The 20,163-nt window shown below is 42.6% G+C and overlaps 1 protein-coding gene across 1 annotated transcript; it reads left to right on the forward strand.

The window, feature by feature from the left end:
- Positions 1–1,123: 1,123 nt before the first annotated feature.
- On the forward strand, positions 1,124–19,587 carry LOC142759087 (cytochrome P450 2C5-like). The gene is made up of 9 exons (XM_075860936.1): positions 1,124–1,306; positions 3,287–3,449; positions 5,797–5,946; positions 8,850–9,010; positions 11,919–12,095; positions 13,976–14,117; positions 14,961–15,145; positions 16,265–16,406; positions 18,339–19,587. Exons 1-9 carry the CDS (start codon positions 1,124–1,126, stop codon positions 18,521–18,523), a joined length of 1,488 nt encoding a protein of 495 aa, XP_075717051.1. The 3' UTR covers positions 18,524–19,587.
- The last annotated feature ends 576 nt before the right edge of the window (positions 19,588–20,163 follow it).

A 20,163-nucleotide genomic window follows, 5' to 3' on the forward strand; every position in this document is an offset into this window, starting at 1 on the left:
ACCCCCAACATAACAACAAGATCTTCCTAATCGGAATGAAGTAGATATCTCTAGCCTGAGATACTGGTACTACGAGCTGGTGAGTTTACTTTTTGTACATTTATTCCGATTACGCTCGAATACGTTTCTAGACTATTATGTAAGACTACAGAAGAAGAAGTCCTTAAAGGAACAGTGTTATGCTTAGGGTCTTTGGGGGCGGTGCATGACACAGGGATTCTCTATTTGTTTTATTTTAATCTCTGTGTCATGCTCCACCCCCTCCTGCCCTGCAATAGGCAGAACACGTGTATTCGTGTTTTTTTTTTTTCTGGTGTATTCCTTTAAAGAAATAGTCATTCAAGAATGGAAATGGAAATTTACTTTGACATAACTGTCCAGAACTTCCTTGACATCTCAGTTCTAAGGTTTCACATTTAAACTATCACTTGAAAAATTTACCGTCATGTAATTCAGCTGCTTTCTCCATATTCACCTGTACAATCCTAGATGGTACATTTATTCCTGCAGGTGTTACAGCCGGAATGCAGAGACATGAAGATTGAGCTTCTTCTTAATTTCTTGCGGATCGTTTCTTTACACTGTGCTACTGTGTCTCTTTCAACACTATATCCAGGATCAGGGTCGGACTGCCCACCACAGTACCAGAGTGCCATCTGCGGAGGCGTAACTTAAAATTCTGGGTCCCAAAACAAAATCTGTAGCAGTCCGTCCCCCCCCCCACCCACCATGTGCCATTGATATTACTGGTTATGTGGCACAGGGATCGGGTGAGACTGCACCACCTTTAGTTTAGGTCATCTGGTGGGCCCAAGGCTCGATAGTCCGATAATGCATGGTACACAAGTAGTGCTACTCGAGGCTTTTTGACAAGTAAGGATGGACTTCTGGGGTTGTAGTATCAACTGAAAGTTGTAGGAATGTTGTGCCAAGTAGAGAGGGAGGAGGGGTATGGAAGTCATTTGGATCTATACCCGCGGCCAATGTGGTTACATGCTGCCTTACATGAAGAGGTCATGCTGAAGGGATATATAGACAGGGAAAATGTATAGGAATCTCTAGTCACTACATAATTTTTCATGGATGACCCTCTTTATTTGTCTATACAGATTCGACTAACATCATGTTCACCCTTGGCATTATCACAATTCTCCTCTTGATCATTATATTCCTTCTTTTGAACAAAGTATTTTATGATCAGAAACAAAACAAAAACAAGAATTTCCCTCCGGGACCAAACTGCTTACCCATCATTGGGAATATGCATTTATTTGACATAAAGGACCCTAGCAAAACATTCACCCAGGTAAGTCATATGTTTATTTGTCCTCCTGCTGTTCCTATGGAATTAGATAAATGGAGGAAATAAACTCATCTGAAACTATTAGGCTCAGTTCACATCTGCGTCGTGGTTTCCGTTTTTACCAGAAACCATTACACAATGCTGGATCCTTCGTATGGACCCCATGGACTTACAATGAGTTTTGTGTGGCGTCTATTGATTGGATGGAAAGAAAAGCTCTGACCGTATCAGAGATGGAGGCTCTGAATGGAGCATCCGAAGCAGATGTAAACAGAGGCTGTTTCAGTTTCCGGGATCCATAATGGACATGAACCATTTTTTTTTTACTTCTATTGACTTCAAATGTGTTTGTCAGGTTTTGTTATAGAATAGTGCAGCATGCTTTTCTAATCTGACCATAGGCTTCATTGACATTTGAGTTGGAGGCTTCGCTAGGTACTGTCAAAAATCCTGGAAAAAATAGCATAGTGCAGTCCAATTTTTTTCCAGTAACAAGATTGACACTATGACGGAAATCCAATGGAACCTATCAAAGTCAATGGGTTACTTTGTTGTCCGTCATGTGATGGATCAGGCACTGACATAATTTTCGCTTTCCTGTTCCTATAATGGGACAGAAAAACGGAAGTTGTTAACCAGTGGGCCCTATTGACTTATAATGGGGTCAATCAGGTTCTGCCAAAGTGTTCATTGGTTTATCAGGAAGTTTCAGACGACCTTGCGATTATCACACTTCACGATTCAGTTTTGCAACTGACAGTTCCCGGGTAACCTCATCATTAGTCATTGGTATGATAAAAGAAATGTTATCGCCAGCCTCAGCACCAGATAAGCCTCAGCAGATGCCAGGGCCGATTGGGCTTGGATGGGCCCCTTAGCAATCTGAGTAAATATGCTCTACTATTGGCAAGCAGAGGGTGGACTAGACAGGGGCGCCACTATGACTGTCACTGAAGAGCCCACATATACCTGGAACTGCCCTCGCTATAAAAGTTGGGTTGAAAGGCTATGTTCGGACAACAGATTTTTATAAATCTGAAAATTCCATAGCTGATTTACCCATGAATCTGCAGCAGAAATTCGAGACTGACCCTCAGCTGTGTGAGCATGGCCAAAAAGTGACAGCTGAGACCTCCATGTCGATAATTATCCAGACTACTATCTGATTGGAGCCTTTAGAGCTCAACATAAATCCAATCTTCAATGTTATACAGTGTGATCTAAACTGAAAGACTACCCCAAAAAATAGCTTTATTCTACTTTCAACTCCACACACTCACCCCATGTCACAATTAAAGGGTCCAGGAGTCCAGGAAGCCGAGATATGGGGAGCTGTTTGGTGATGTCCTCAGACAGTAGACTTGCTTTAATTATTCCATACACGTTAAGTTAATGATCCCGACTGTTTCCGGGGCCAGATGTCGAGGGAAAGAATGGTCAGTCATGTTGGATTTCAACACGCCCGATCCTTTTTATTCAGTTAGGAGATAAGTTGCAGTTAGAAGAGTTTTGCAGCAGTTTTTCTCCCTTGCCCCGTTTGAATAAACATGTAGCGGATCTACGGAGTCAATAAAAACTATTGTCAGTGCCATGCCCTTGGAATTGCCAAAATGTGCCTTATTTTTCAGGGAAAGAAGTTCATCGGCGACATTAGTCTTCCCTCCATCTAATAGGAAACACAAGGACAGCTCTAGAAGCTCTACAGTGTGCGGACCTCCCCAAACAACATCTTATATCTCAGCTTCCAGGATCCCTGTGTGGCACATGGGGCTGAGCTGTAGCTAGGCTTTCCTTCCACATTCAGTTATTTGCCCTAGCCCTGTATGTAAATACCCTAGCCAAAGCAGACTGGCGCCACCCAGCACATGCCCCCACCCAGCTATGACCCTGTATGGAATATTCCTGTTACGAGCAGAATTATACATCAAGAAGAACAATAATTATATAAAATAACATTGCTTTGTGTGATATTTTATTTTACAGCTGAGCAACAAGTTTGGCCCAGTGTTCAGTGTGCAGTTCGGGATGCAGAAAGTTGTGGTTTTGTATGGGTGTGATGCAATAAAGGACGCTTTCGTCAACCATGCTGAAGAATTCTCCGGAAGAGCTGATATACCGATATTTAAAGAAACAGCAAAGGGTTATGGTAAAATGGGCACATATTAGCCCTTTAATTCATTATTATAATAATCTCTTTATATAGCACCAACATATTCCGCAGCACTTTACAAACCAGAGGGCATTGGTCGTTTCACCCCTTAAGCATAGTGATCATTACTGATTGGGGTGATATCAAAGAAGGGATCTCCCTCTAGCACTTCCCTACCAACCTCAGGACTTCAATGGTCAGGGCTGAAAGCCCAGAACCTAACAACCCCCCCCCCCCCCCCAAGCCTATTTGCACAGACAATAATGCAAATGATATTAAAACAAAACAAAAAAATAATAAACACACTTTTATTCATGTCTTCCCGACTGCCCACTGTCTTTTGATAGCGGTCAGTGCAGGTCCTTAGTCTACAGCGACATCTTTTGGCGCTCATAAGCCTTTTCTATGGCATCCAATACTCACTGGTGCGCTTACCCATCTGGTCCAATCCCACAGAAGAGCTACTGTAGCACAAATTACTGCTGGTCATGATAGAAAGGTGTCAGAACACACAGAGCATCGTGGCTTGCAGCATGGGCACCACGTAGCCACAGACCGGTCAGAGTGCCCATGCTGACACCTGTCAAACGACTAAAGCGCCTACAATGTGCACGTGAGCATCAGGACTGGATAATGGAGAAATGTAAGAAGGTGGCCTGGTCCGATCAGTCATGTTTTCTTTTACATCATCTGGATAGCCAGGTGCATGTGCGCCACTTACCTGGTGGCTGGAGATGGCACCATGATGCACTATGGGAAGAAGACAAGCCGACGGAGGCAGTGTGGTGATCTGGACAATATTCTGCTGGGAAAACTTGTATCCCGACATTCATGTGGATGTGACACGTACCACCGACCTAAACATTGTTGCAGACTGATACACCCCTTCATGGTAACGAAGTGCATCCGTAATGGCAGTGCCCTCTTCAGCAGGATAATGCTCCTGCCTCACTGTAAACATAATAATTAGAACAATGGAAAAGGGAAGGATCTTTACGAGGCGCTGCTGCGTGGCTGATTAAAAAAAAATATAAAAAATCAGCCACGCAGCAGCGCCTCGAAAAGATCCTTCCCTTTTCCATTGTTCTAATTATTTCGTCAAGCGGTGACCATTTGGTTAACCGGTCTGGATCTTGGCAGCAGCACTTGTGGATTATCCTTGCGACCAAATTTTTCGTCATTAGGTGAGCATGGTATGTCACTACCCCTAGCTTGCCTAATCTCATTGACCTGCACTATGTGGCGCCGTGCTTTTCGTTTTTATTTTCACTGTAAACATTGCTCAGGAATGGTCTAAGGAACATGACAAAGTGTTCAAGGTGTTGACTTGCCTCCAAGTTTCCCAGATCTCAATCCAATCGATCATCATTGGGATGCGCTGAAAAAAAAAATCTGATCCATGGAGGCCGCACCTCACAATTTACAGGATTTAAAGGACCTGCTGCTTACATCTAGGGGCCAGATACCACAGGACAATATCAGAGGTCTTGTGTAGTCCACGTCTCGACGGTCTAAGCTATTTTGGTGGCACGAGAGCGACCTACACAATATTAGGCAGGTGGTTTTAATGTTGACTGATCGCTGTATGTGCAATTTGTAAGGTTTAAGGGCTTTTTTTTTTCTGGCATAAATGCTGTTTGTAGAGCTGCAGTAGAACAAAGCATAAAAAATAATATCCGTTGAAATGCTTATAATTCGCCATCCATCGTAAATATCTGGTAACCGAGATGTGATAATCCAGCATAAGACCAGAAGCAGATGGTTGAGGAGAAAGAAAACATTTGCAAATGCCTCATTATCATAGTCTTGGTTTTCTTTCAGAAATTTCTCTACGCTTACAATTGATTTGAGATACTTTTCAATGATCGTCCAATCTATATTATTGGATATTTCAGATTATTGGACGATCATTGAAAAGTATCTCAAATCAATTGTAAGCGTAGAGAAATTTCTGAAAGAAAACCAAGACTAAGATAATGCTGGACTAAAGGAATTTGGCTACATGTACTATTACTCGGCCCGACATGGGCCATGTAAACAAGCGCCGATCAACGAGCCAGCTTGTTGATCGGCGCTCATTTTCTGCTATCACACGGGGCAATCATTGGTTATTTATAGGGACGACCGTTCATTACTACAGTCACTCGCTTTTATTATGCATAATAGAGCAGCTCGGCTAATGAACGTGCGTTTGTTCGTACATCGGCTGAGCGTTGCCCTTATTACACAAGACAATGATCGGGAAAGAGCGTTCATATGAACGCTCGTTTGCCCAATCATTGACCCGTATAAAAGGGCCAAGGTAGATTTCTTTAAATTATACTGTTCAGCTGTCTTTTCCTAGGTGTTGTCTTTGCTCATGGCGAAAACTGGAAAGTGATGAGACGATTTACTATATCAAAGTTGAGAGACTTTGGAATGGGGAAGAAATCCTTAGAAGATCGGATCATTGAAGAATGTGACTCACTAGTCCAGATATTTAAATCCTATGGAGGTAAGAAGTCCCATGTACAATCCACGACTAGTCATGCTGTAGTAGCCGATCAGTTGTGAACTTGGTGCCTGCTATATCTTATGCTAAGGCTACACGGCGACACATCTAGTTGCACACAAGTCGTGAAACAAAAAATGTTTGCGATTTGCCGGTGACTTGATGTTGCACTAACTTAGGGTGCGATTTGGTTGCGAGTTGCATGCGTTACCGGCATTGCAAGATCCAAAAGACACTCAAACGCTGCCATGTTTCAAATGAGTCGCAGTTGCACGCCACTTATATTAAAGTCTGTGTAGGAAAAAGTTGTGTGTGTGACTTGTGTTTTGCAACCATAATGCCAGCGGGTTTGGATTGTTTTAGACTCAAGGTCATAGTCACGTTAAGTTGCATGTGGTAATGTGCTCACGTTTACAATCATTAATTGCGATGTCGCGTTGCAATCTTCTTGTGGCCTGACCAAATTCGCCGTGTAGCCCTGGCCTAATGCGCATGTGTTATAAGGATAGCTTCGGAGTTGAATACATTTCACTCCTTAGGGTAAGCTCACAGATGGTGTAAATGCTGCAGATTTTCCGCAACGGATTTAGTTGAGGAAAATCCGCAGCATAATACAGTAGCAACAAAGAGGATGAGACTTGGACAAATCTCATCCACACGCTGCGTAAATGGTGAGCGGAAAAAACACTCAGAAATTGACCTGCGGTAATCACTGCTTTTGTGTTGCGGGTTTTCCCTTTTGTATTTAACAGGGAGGTAAAACCCACAACAAATAGTGTAACAAACGTTGCATTTTGTGTGGCGGAAAAGCTGCGATTCTGACACACAAAACGCAACTCAGAAAAAAAAAATCTTATACTTACCCAGAATTCTGTTTCTTCGTCCAGGCCGGCCTCCCAGGGAGGGTGACGTTTATACCATGTGACCGCTGCAGCAGTCACATGGGATAAAACGTCATCCCAGGAGGCCAGGCCGCAGGATAGGAGGGTATATTTTATTTATTTTTTTCTACGTGTTGTTTCTTACAGCGGACATGCTGGCCGAAAAACTGCACAACAATTTTGGTTCCCTGCACAGCCTTTTTTTTTTTTTTTCGGGCAAAGCCGCTTCCCAAGAGCCATAACTTTTTTTTCTTTTCCCATCAATGTAGTAGTATGATGGGCTTTTGTTTTTTGTTTTTTAATTTTTAGTCTTTAACATTTTGGGGTAAATACCGTATAATTTGATTAAGGGGATATTTCGGTTTAAGCAAAGTAATGTTATTTTTTGGGATAATTAAAAGTTATACAATTTACCAGTATACTTTATGTATGAATTTCTCAAGATCTCTGCTTGCTGTTATTCAGTAGGGACATTCATTGTTTACATCTAGTAAATACAATTCTGTCCATGGTCATGTGATAAATAATATGCTATCTTTATTTCTTAGGTCGTTACATTTGTGGAGATATCTTTTATATATATATTTATTTTACATTTTTTATATCTTCCTATAGTTAATCAGTAAAATACTTTTTAAGTAGTTGTTGCTTTTTTTTCTTAAAGCGGGATGTTTTTATATTAAACTTTATTATACATTATTTCGATTTGTAATTTTTGGTTCGTCTAGCTGTGATCACTTGATCTAAAATATAATGCTTTGGAATACTTAGTATTCCAGAGAATTATTGCTTGTCAGTTTTAATCTCTTTGTTAGACCCCAACTGCCGCGGTAACCAATCGCAACCCGTGATCGCGTCACAGGAGCCAATGGGATGACAGAGTGAGCCCCTTTCTCTGTCAAACACTTTAGATGCCACGGCATCTAAGAGGTTAAACCACCACAATCTTGTGGGTACATTGCACAGTACCTACGAGATATCAAAGACAGATATATATCCATTAGGCCCCATGCACACGACTGTAGTTTTCATCCGTAATTACGGATCAGGTAAATGCAGATGAAATTGCAAACCCATTGAAATCTATAGGCCACGGACACCATTACGTATATTTACGGATGTGTATCTGGGCCGTAGAAATTATCCCCAAAATATAGAACGTCCTATTCTTGTCCCCAATTGGGGCGTGGACTCGCACATAAAGTCTATGGGACATTCAGTTATTGCGGACGGCTACGGATGTGCACCCGTATTTGCGGATCTGTATTTGCGGATTGTAAAAACCCGTACGATCGTGTGCATGAGGCCTTACTTAGCGGGATAAATCACTCGCCAGCAGGGGATATGCCTGCCATTCATCATTCAGGGATTAAGGGCTCATACACACAACCGTATTACAGTTCCATAAATGTTGTGTGGGGCCAAAATACAACACCCATAGAAGTCTATGGGGTCATACTGTAACTTCACACGGAGGCATAAAGTTTTTTCTTTTATTGGATTCATAAGGAATCTAACAGAAAATACTTGTGCCATGTACAAATGCACCATATGGCAGCACACGAAGAGCCACCCGAAAATTTGTAAGTATGTTTATAGCCATACGTTTTCTACACAGAATGTGGGAAGTAGACCATTTTCTTGCACCTATGTCTACGCCCGGGACCTCTCTGCCAAGAAAAGGTCAATGCCTACCCAAGCTACTTGACCAAGGAGTAGTCAGCCTCGGTCACCCAGTTTGGTTCAGAAGAAGACCCTCATGCCTTCACAGTTGGGTCTCATTCCTGTAACCGGAAGGAGGATAGATTGACAAATTTTCGTTGGTTATGAAAATCTTGTGGCTGGTTCCACCTCCGCCTATACTGTTTATTAAAAGAAAAGGGGCTTAACATAGTGGCAACCACTGCCCCGAGTCACTTACATTCTCGCTATGGGCCGAGGTAATCCATATGTCAGTAGAAGAGCAGCCATTGTGTCTGAGTATGGTTGAAGATATTATACCGAAGTCTTGTCTTCTTCTTCTAGGAAAGCCGGTTGAGAACACAACCATCATCAACACTGCTGTGGCCAATGTCATAGTTTCTATATTACTTGGCTACCGATACGATTATGGAGACCCAACAATCCTCAAACTCATGAATTTAGTCAATGAAAACTTCAAGCTCTTGGGAAGCCCAATGATCATGGTAAGTTTTACATTTTTCCCAGACTCCAGTGATTGTCACTTTCGATTGCTGCAGAATATCTTCCTAGGAAGTGACCCTCCTCTCCCGCATTTGACCAGTGATCCAAGGTGCCCGAGGTGTCTTCAGAGTCTAGCGATGCTCCTGAAATCCACTACAAGTAGCCAACAATTTCCTGGAAGGTTTCCAGCGGCATAGTAAAGTATTGACCTCTAAAAATATCCACAGAATTTGTGGTAGTAATGGGCTAAGTAATTAAAGATGTAGCAGAGCTGAATTTCTGATTAAACTGAATGGGTTAACATAGATCTGTAGATTTACCTGCAGTCCTATAGAAAACCACAGACATTATAGATTGATAGCATGATCAGTTGTGTTAAATGATAACATCTGTAATCTCCGTTTTAAAAGGGCAATGCTAATACTTCCTAGTCTGTCAATGGAGAAATTTATGGTCCCTTTAATTCCACCGTGCCAGCAAACTGGTAAACTTTTTTTTTTTTTTTTTTTTTTACTGTATTAATAAATGTAGTGTACTTATAGAGATGATTTTGATTAAAGGGTTTGTCCACTTTAGATTAACCCTCCCTTCTTCACAGATCACGCAACGATCAGCTGATTGCCGAGGGGTTATGCTGCTAGTACCCTCTGTGATCAGCAGCCACCCTGGCCTTCGTTCTACTACAACCACGTGAAGTGAAGGTCCACCCTTGAACATAATTTTTTTTTCCATTAATCTAAATAGACCCAAAACTCTGTCCCAATTAACTTATTAATATATAGTTTATTATAGTATAATATTTTAGCTTCCTTCAGTCACCACTAGCGGAGCCTAGGAACTTACTACATACAACCGGGGGTGTAACTAGGAAAGACTGGGCCCCATAGCAAACTTTTGACTGGGGCCCCCCCTCCGCTGGGTATCACACAACACCCCCCCTTGTAGATAGTGCCTCCCTATAGATTCCACCACACAGCACCCCCCTATAGATAGCACCATACACAGCCCCCTGTAGATAACGTCTTACAGCTCCAATCCCCCCTGTAGATAACGCCATACAGTCCCCCTCTGTAAATAACGCCATACAGCCCCCCTGTAGATAACGCCATACAGCCCCCCTGTAGATAACGCCATACAGCCCCCTGTAGATAACGCCATACAGCCCCCCCTGTAGATAACGGCATACAGACCTCCCCTGTAGATAACGCCATACAGAACCCCCCTGTAGATAACTCCATACAGCCCCCTCTGTAGATAGCACCATACACAGCCCCCTGTAGATAACGCCATACAGCCCCCTGTAGATAACGCCATACAGCCCCCTGTAGATAACGCCATACAGCCCCCTGTAGATAACGCCATACAGCCCCCCTGTAGATAACGCCATACAGCCCCCTGTAGATAACGCCATACAGACACCCCCTGTAGATAACGCCATACAGCCCCCCCTGTAGATAACGGCATACAGACCTCCCCTGTAGATAACTCCATATAGCCCCCCCCCAAAAAAAAAAACGGCCTATAGTTTGTCCTACAAAAGACATGCATCGCCTATACACAGGATAGGGGATACATTTGTGATCGCTGGCAGCGATAAGGAGAACGGGGGACCGAAAGTATCCCAAGTTCTCCATGACAAACCTCAGACTTCCGGAGTCTGCGCAGTTCGATAAAAATGAAAGGTGCGCAGGGTCACGCATGCGCACAAGCGCAACCAGTGCACAATTCATTTCTATGGAGCTGCAGACAGACCACTGGAAGTCCGAGATTTGTCATGGAGAACTTCGGGGGACTTTCGCTGGGCGTCCCAGTGATCACACATGCATCCCGATGCATGTCTTTTGCAGGAACAACCCCTTCAGTGGCGTGGCGCTGTAGCAGCCATAGCGGCTGCTAGCGGAGCCTCCGGCCATGGGGGGGCCCGCGCCGGCGGGTGGCACGGGCCCCCTCATGCTGCGGGCCCCGTAGCAGCCGCTACGGCTGCTATAGCGGCAGTTACGCCACTGCATACAACAGTCCAGCAGGATATTGTCTTGTATTAAAAGAGGCATGGACTCGCGGGACAGGGATGTAATATTGCCACTTTACAAAGCATTAGTGAGGCCTCATCTAGAATATGCAGTCCAGTTCTGGGCTCCAGTTCATAGAAAGGATGTCCTGGAGGTAAAAAAAAAAAAAAAAGAGCAGCTAAACTAATTAGGGGCATGGGGAATCTAAGTTATGAGGAAAGACAAAAAAAAAATTAAAGCTATTTAGCCTTGAAAAAAGACGACTAAGGGGGGACATGATTAACTTATATAAATATATTAATGGCACATACAAAAAATATGGTGAAATCCTTTTCCATGTAAAACCCCCTCAAAAAACAAGGGGGCGCTCCCTCCGTCTGGGAAAAAAAGGGTTCAACCTGCAGAGGCGACAAGTCTTCTTTACTGTGAGAACTGTGAATCTATGGAATAGTCACCGCAGGAGCCGTCACAGCAGGGACAGGAGATGCTGCAAAAAAGGAAAAGATAATTTCCTAGAACAAAAAAATATTAGCTCCTATGTGTAGAAATGTTTCCCTTCCCCTTTCCCATCCCTTGGTTGAACTTGATGGACATGTGTCTTTTTTCAACCGTACTAACTATGTAACTATGTAACTATGTAACTATGTAACACATACATATAACACAATAATAAATAGGTATGCAGTGAGCTCCCTCTAGTGGTGGCTGCAGGCAGACAGAAATTTAATATTTTACTCTCTATCTATGCAGGGGATTTGGAGCTCTGTAGCAGGCAATCCGAACTCTGATCGCTATAAAAGTTTATTAAGAAACTATCAGCACAAAATGTTGGATCAACATGGTGATAAAAGAGGAATATTTGGTATTGTGACTAATCGTATTTGTGTCTTATTTCTACAAGTTGTACAACACGTACCCATACATAGTTCGTTGGTTACCTGGAGGTCATAGGACAGTATTCAAGAACAATGAGGAGTTAAATAACTTTATAAGGGAAACATTCACCCGGCAGAAGAGTCAACTGGACGTAAATCACCAGGGGAACTTCATTGATGCCTTTCTGATCAAGCAACTGGAGGTAACGTGTAATCCCATAATGTGGTAGTATGATTATTATATATTCTTCATCCTAATATACTAATCTGTTACTTCTGTATGTGATATTCCTGCTATAGTTACAATTTCCGTTCACACCACAGCTAATCTCCATTCCATCAGATTTCCATTGGTGTTTTTTAGAGGAAATAACAGTTGTCTGCAGTGTTCTTCCATATTAACAAAAAAACAAAACATAAACTTCATGGAACTAATTATAAATCAATGGAATCTGCTGGGATTTGTTGGTTGTGTAAAAATGAATAGAGATAGATGGATAGATACAGTGGCGTAACTACCGCCGTAGCAGCCATAGCGGCTGCTACGGGGCCCGCGGCATGAGGCACATGCCCGTAGGTGCCGCTAGCAGCTGCTATGGCTGCTACAGCGGTAGCGATGCCACATTCAATAGTGTCTGCATCCTTTGGACGCAGATGCTATTGAACACTGACAGAGCAGGGAGGTATGTCCCTGCTCTTCCATAGGCTACTGTAGGTAGATAGACAAATTGCATACCAAATGCTATTGTATTCAACAAACTGTGTGTGTGTGTGTGTGTGTGTGGTGTGTGTGTGTGTGCGCACGCGCACGCGCACACACAGTTGAGTCCCATTATTATGACCACCTTCTACTTTTGACGTCGGCAGCGCATAGCCCATGAAGGAAGTGATATGTCGTGGCTTGGTGGGAATATAAGGTGCGCGTTATGCTGTCTGATCACATATCACTCGTTGTTTCCATGGGTAAAAGGGGAGATTTATCAGAGTTGCAAAAAGGGATGATTATTGGCTTTCGGGCCAAGGGTGGCGGTATTTCTCACACAGCGCAGTTTGTGAACTGTTCACGTGCTGCTGTGGTGAAAGTGAATCGTGAGTGGAAACCGTTATTCCATTGGGAATAACCGATGTGAAAACTGCAGAGCACCAAGTGCCATTGATGTGAGGGGTGAACGTCGGTTACGAAGGTGCGCGAGGGCCGAACGACACGCTACAGTGGAGCAGCTCACCATGAAAATCAACCAGGGGACTACCAGACGTGTGTCTAAAATAACAGTTCAGTGAACCCAACTGCGTATGGGGCTCCGAACCAGACGGATGGTCCCTGCCCCTATGTAACAAAGGTGCATCGAAAAGAAAAAGCTTTAATTTGCTCGGCAGTATTGGAATTGGACCACCGATGATTGGCAAAGGGCTGCCTTCTCCGATAAGTCACTTCTTCTGCTTCATGGAACGGATGGACGTTGGCGTGTCAGGCGAGAAACATCAGAGAACAAACACCCTGCAACCAGTGCTGGAAGAACACGAGCCGGAGGCGCCAGCGTTATGGTCTGGGGAATATTTTCATTGCATTCTCTGGGCCACTCATCCATGTGGAAGGCACTGAACCAATTTGGGTATGAATCCATAGTTGCAGATCACGTCCATTCATTCATGCTGGTTGTCTTCCCTGGGGCAGGTGGAATCTTCCAGCAAGACAATGCGACATGTCACACTTCTAGAAATGTCCGACAGTGGTTGTAAGAGCACGACCAAGACTTCCAAGTACTTCCCTGGCCCCCTAATTCACCAGACTTGAACCCAATTGATCATCTGTGGGACCTCGATAGTCTTGGATCCTCCCCCACGCACCCTCCAGAAAACGTGGGATGCACTGCAGTCAGCACGGCTCCAGATACCGGAGACCACCGACCAGCACCTTATTGATCACTCCCAGCCCATCTAGCTGCTGTCCGTGCTGCACATGGTGGTTACTCTGGATATTAGCTGCTGGTTATTTTACAGTACATATTATTATTACTTTCTTCCATTACGACTTCCTGCACGAACATCCTTCATTTACTCACTAATGTCTCTGATGTTCCAGAATAATCCTGACTCTGAACTTTACTTCCACAACGACAACTTGATGACGCTTGTGTCCAATTTGTTTGTTGCCGGGATGGAGACGACTTCTACGACTCTGAGATGGGGCTTCCTGCTGATGATGAAATATCCGGAGATCCAAAGTAAGACCTTTACAGTATGAGCAGCTGGGTTGAGGCCTTTTTATCTGAGCAGTGCCCAACAGGTGCGATCTCTCAATAGCAGTGATCGCCCCACCACATTCTAGGGGCCACAGATGAGTCCTTAACTCCATCTGAGGACCACAAATAACTTTCAATTTACCTTGCCCCCCGATTTTCAGTGGACAGTTGGTCAGGCATGTGACTTTATTCTCCATTATGGCTGAACCCACACTGGGGCATATATTTGTGTCCGGCCTTTCAAGATGCTTTTGCCGCCCCCTTAAGAGTGCTAGATATACAATAAAAATAACAGCCACCACACCTCATACGGTGATAGCTACCTGCCCCGATATACAGTAATAACCTTGCAGCGGAAAAAACAAAAAATGCCAAAAAAAAGCAAAATAAGATGCCCACCACATGTGCCTCCATATATATTCTAGCGGCATGTGGCCCCTAAACACAGCCATATTCCCCATATGGAGTCCAGCCACATACTACTCATACACAATGTAGCCTTTTGCTCCCATATATATATATATATATATATATATATATATATATATAGTGCTGCCATATAGTCCAGATATACAGTGCATCTTAATAACCTCTATACACAGTGCAGCCACATGCCCCCTATATAGAGTGTTATAATACCCACGAGCCCCTCTGTCCCCATGTACAATACACAGCTCTTCTGAGCTATACTCTCCTCCTCCCCCAGCTATCAGTGTGTGCTGCTGCCACCTACTGGCTGAATTAATAATGTCTCTAAAACACAAGAGACTTGCTGAGTTGGATACTCTGGATCATAATCGCATGGATGATTTCTTTATTTTTCAGAAAATGTTCAAAAAGAAATTGAACAAGTGATTGGACTACGTCAGCCTCAGATCGAACATCGCAAACAAATGCCCTACACGGACGCCGTCATACACGAGATTCAGAGGTTTGGTAATATTATACCTGCAATTGTTCCACATGCTACAACTCAAGACATGATGTTCAGAGGCTACTTCCTTCCAAAGGTAAGAGATAAATGTCCTAGTTTAGAAATTATTAAAGTCTGGTTTAGAAAAACAATTTACATATATCTTATTAGCGTATCCTGTTTCAATAAAGGGGGGGTCCTCTGGTCAAGACCCTCATGTTTTGGCCAAAGCGGTTACAAAAACCGTCCCTTGCTCTGGAGGACCTGTCCTTTACTGTCCTGACCTGTCTTCCATTACACAGACAACCCATTGATTTCAATTAAACTGTGTAATACTTAATTTCACCTGTGGAGTCACTGCAGGGGAATTGAACACTTGCTGCCAGGATCCCCCACAGATTACAGCCGATTCTTGTGGGCAGTGGGACACCCTGTGATCAGCTAATCTTCATGGGAGCCTTTTAACAAAAAGAATGGTCCAAAGTGAAGAATCCCTTTAAAGTCCAGATGTTTTTGTTACCTTTAGTCACAGATTTCACTTACGGATAAACTGACTGATAAACCGTCTTTATCGACACATCATTTAAATAGCGCCACCATCTTCCATGGTGAGGTACACTGTAAAACCATTACAGAAAATATATTGATGACAATGGGAGACTTTAGTATAAATAAGAGTGCCCTGCCCATAAGAACTTGCAATCTACGGTAAATTAGGAGTGCCAGAGTTGGGTAGGGGCCTCCACTAAATTTTTTGCCAAGAAGGTCTCCAAAAACCTTAATTTGGCCCTGAACATTTTTACTTTTACTAAAGTGCTATCTATGGCAAAAACTAAAAATATATATATACAGGTCATTGTAAATGGAGCCTGTAATCTGTTAATGGATCGTTCAGGGTAGTTACTAAGGGTTTGAAGTCCCTGCAGGGTTATTATCACCTCATTTCTGCTTGTAAAGTGAGTGACATAATAATAAAATTATATTAGCAAATTATATTATATGCAGTTTGCTAATATAGTATAATATTATCAGCAGCGGACAAGAAACGTCTCCCTTACCTGCGTTCTGTATTCTATAGACAGTATTCATCAGCTTGCTGATGGGCTCCAAGGGCTCCCATATATAATAGGGTATAATTAAGAATTGCCTATAGCGTAACTGTGTATCAGACATAATATTATATAACACAGGACTTTCCACTCCTTTGTACTTACAGGGCACCCATGTTCTTCCGTTATTGACTTCTGCACTGAGGGATAAAAAATACTTTGAAAAACCGGATGAATTTTACCCTCAACATTTTCTCAATTCTCATGGACACTTTGTGGAAAATGACGCATTTCTGCCTTTTTCAGCAGGTATTGTAGCATGTTTGCATATCATTCCACAGTCCTTATTTCCCCGGTCAATAGTTTGGTCATATCATGTACTTATAATAGACTTCATGAGCTACAATGTAGCAGAGCTGAGTTGGTTATTTGCTACAATATGTCATCTGGGGTTTCCATACACTGCAGGACTGCACTACTAAAACACAGTCCGCTCAGTGCCCTATAAAAAAATGATGATTATTTCAGCACTGCTTACTTTTAATTAAAACCTTTCACTTATTGGAAATTTGGGAAATTTTGCACCTCAATTTTCGCACTTATATCATGTACAAATAAAACTTGAATCAAATAACAAAAAAATCATACGAAACCCCCATACTTATATTTTCATAAAGAGGACATCTAGCACATTGTCAAAATGCTACTGAGCACTTTATACACTTTTGGGTATATGTGCATGCAATTTTGTGCAAAATTTTGTGCAATTTTTCCCAAAATAAAATAATGGGTTTACACAACATAAAAAGTGAGTGCACATCCAAATCCTATATATTTCCTGGAAACCGACAACCTGACGATTGCAGTTGTCTTGACATGCTGTTGGTATCCATTTCCACCCTCACCTAACTTTGTCACAAACAGGAATCATTTTTTTAAAATACATTATAACATACATTTGTACCTAAAACTCACATATACAATTATTTCTCACATAGAAATAAAAAAATAATAGATCAAGATGAAAAATTCATATACGCCACATATTTCTGCATCAACAAGAGGTTGCGTTCTCAAAAATGCTGAAACTGAGGTCATGTGATATTTGTCCATCAGACACAAATGTGTTAAATAAAATATACTGCACATGGCAGACAGCTTCTATGCTACTAAAATCTAAGTTTTTGGAGAGCGCGCATCATACCATGCATAAAAATACAACTTAATAATTAATACACACAACCTTCATGCAACTTTATCTAATACTGATTTATTTTAGTGGGGCTAGCTGTAAATAATGATTTACAGCGACCATCAGTGGGTGGAAATGTTTTTTCTGACTGACGGAAATCTTTCCCATCTATTCATCTGTCCGACATTCCTCTTTAGTGATAATCGTTATCGCTATGGATGTAGCATTTAACAGGTATCGCTAAAGAACCAGTCAGCGGATTTTACGCTAAAGATCAGGTATCGACACGATAGGGACAATGTACAATCTCCAAACTTTAAAACTTTATTGATGTTTGTGTGTGGTGCAAGTGCTTGGTGTGACTTGTTTGATGCCACCACCAGACAATGGTAAATGTCCGGGTTGTGGAGTCTATAAACGGCCTAATTAGGCGGAGAGGGGTGATTAGCTGAGCTGCTGCTCATCTTCGCACTCCTTTTTTGAACAAAAAGACCCCATAAATGTAGTAATCAGGTTGAGAAAAGCCACATGGGTAATGATTCAGCCAATAAAACTGATATTACCGGCAAAATCATGCGCTCATCCGCCACCGCATGCTGGCTTGGTTTTGGCTTGCCGTGTGTCCTCACCCTTAGAAAGTATGCTCTCTAATTGATAAAGGTGAGTGATGATAACATGAAGAAAAGTTCATGTTACCCCCTTCCCCTGGGATTATCTTCAGATATACAGGGACAGGAGAAGGATCACAGCTTCTCCTTCTGTCTCTGCATGCTGCCTATACATCCACCGCTGCCCCGCTCCTCCTCCGCACAGGCTGCAAATATATTCAGCTTTCAAGGTCCTTAGCTCAAGCTGTGACTTAGTCTTAGTTAGAGCCATTAGTAGCAACGCAGATATCTTGCAATATACTGTATGTCCCTTTAAAGACCGGTATCCTGGTTGGGTTGGGGCTATATTGACCCATGAATATCCAGCTTTACTAATACACACAAGAGGCCACAAATATCATTACAGCATTTTTCTAATTTTCTTTTATATATTTCTACTAGGTAAAAGACGGTGTGCCGGAGAGAACCTAGCTAAGGCTGAGCTGTTCCTCTTCTTCACAAGGCTTTTGCAGACCTTTACTTTGCAGGCTCCTCCTGGGACTGAGGTGGATATCACCCCTGTAGTTGGGTTCACCAATGCTCCCAAGATCCATAAAATGTGTGCTGTGCCACGTCATAATGACTAACAAGGCTGGACAAGATTTGGTGACCCACGGCGGAAAAATTTGGTGGGGGGCCACCTCATCATAAACATTGTTATTTCAATTGTGGTTAAATTAAGGGGGTTGTCTCATCAGAGACAAGCTCTTTCACATTACAGCTGATCACGGCATCTCCAGTAACAGACGATTAAACCTTCTCTGGCCAGATGTAAGCTGTAGCAATCTCTGGAAATGTAGAATTACATGTCAGCCATTCATATAAATGGCCGTCCATGTAATACATGGATAGCACGAGTCTTCCAGGAAGAAGGAGACACTCGTACAGAGCAGCTCACAAATTTTGGTTCAAAGAGGGGGTTCTAAGCTATGCCCTAATAGGGTGTATCTCTTGATGAGATGGCCTTTTTAAACATTTTTCAAACTTCCGTGTCTTGTCCGAAAAAAGTGCTGGAGGGAACTGTGAGTTGGAGGCCCCTTTTGTCCACCCAATAATCTGGCCATGATGACAAATCAAAAGGGTCAATTGCAAAGGTCTTTGGCTACAAAAGTTTCATTTTGCAAACCCTGATGATGGTGAAGACAACTCAGATTGAATCATATACATAAATGCAAACCTGATGGCACAAAATAGTATTTATATGGAGCTATATATGTAATCCCACATCAAGATGGAAATCTATGAGCTATAAGCGCTGGAGGAAACTGGGAGGAGGAGGCCCATGGACAATTGTCTCCCTATAATCAGGGCCTGTTAAGTACTTGCAAGGCTCAAGCGCCAATTAATACCTTCATTGGATAATACAGTTGATCTTTAGATTCATGATAGTGAAGAGGGCCTCATATCACAAAGTCTTGATAATTTCTAACCCTACACACATTGAGATTGTGGAGATTTGCCATTTACAAGGTTTTTTTAGTCAAAACCAAAGAACTAAAAAGTGGGACATGTATGAAGAAAAGTTTTTTTTTAATTATTCTCCCCTTTGGATCCAATCTTGTTTTGGGCTGAAAATGTATGTTACCAGAAAATAGTCAATAGGAGAGGTTGTATGTAGCGTTGTGCTGACGGCCAGGGGCATTTGTCTCCCCATTACCACCCCCGTGATGTGACTTCAAGGTGCCGATGGGTTACAAAGACGGCCTAACAAAGACCTCCAGGCCCATAATGACTATGCGCCTATTCGGTCCTGCCTAATAACAAAGTGATGGCTCTTGGAATTCAGTTTTGCAAAAAGAAAAAAAAAATCACTTCATTCTGAAGAGGTCGACCCATGAGAACTCCTTTTTTTTTATTTTACTTTTACAACTTGTTAATCAGACAGGTTATGAAGTAACAATAGGGGGTCTTCAACCTCTGGCTCCCCCATCATTGGCCAGAATGCTCGACCCTCTCTCCTGTGAAGAATGGGGATGGAGATCCCCTCATTTTGGCTACAATGGGGATTCCAGAGGTCAGACTCCCACCAATAATACTTTTATAACTTGACTTTGATGTAGGTCAACCACTAATGATAGTATGAGTTAAAGCACTCTAACTTTCATGAACGCTTGTATTGGACTGTCAGTGCCTGTGGGTGTCTTAATGGCTGCAGCCATAGTTCCCAACAGTCCCATTTTTTTAAAGAACTGTCCAGCAACTACAAAGAGGTGGTCTTATGCAGATT

Source organism: Rhinoderma darwinii, chromosome 4 (genome assembly GCF_050947455.1).
Source record: "Rhinoderma darwinii isolate aRhiDar2 chromosome 4, aRhiDar2.hap1, whole genome shotgun sequence".
NCBI classification, from domain to species: domain Eukaryota; kingdom Metazoa; phylum Chordata; class Amphibia; order Anura; family Rhinodermatidae; genus Rhinoderma; species Rhinoderma darwinii.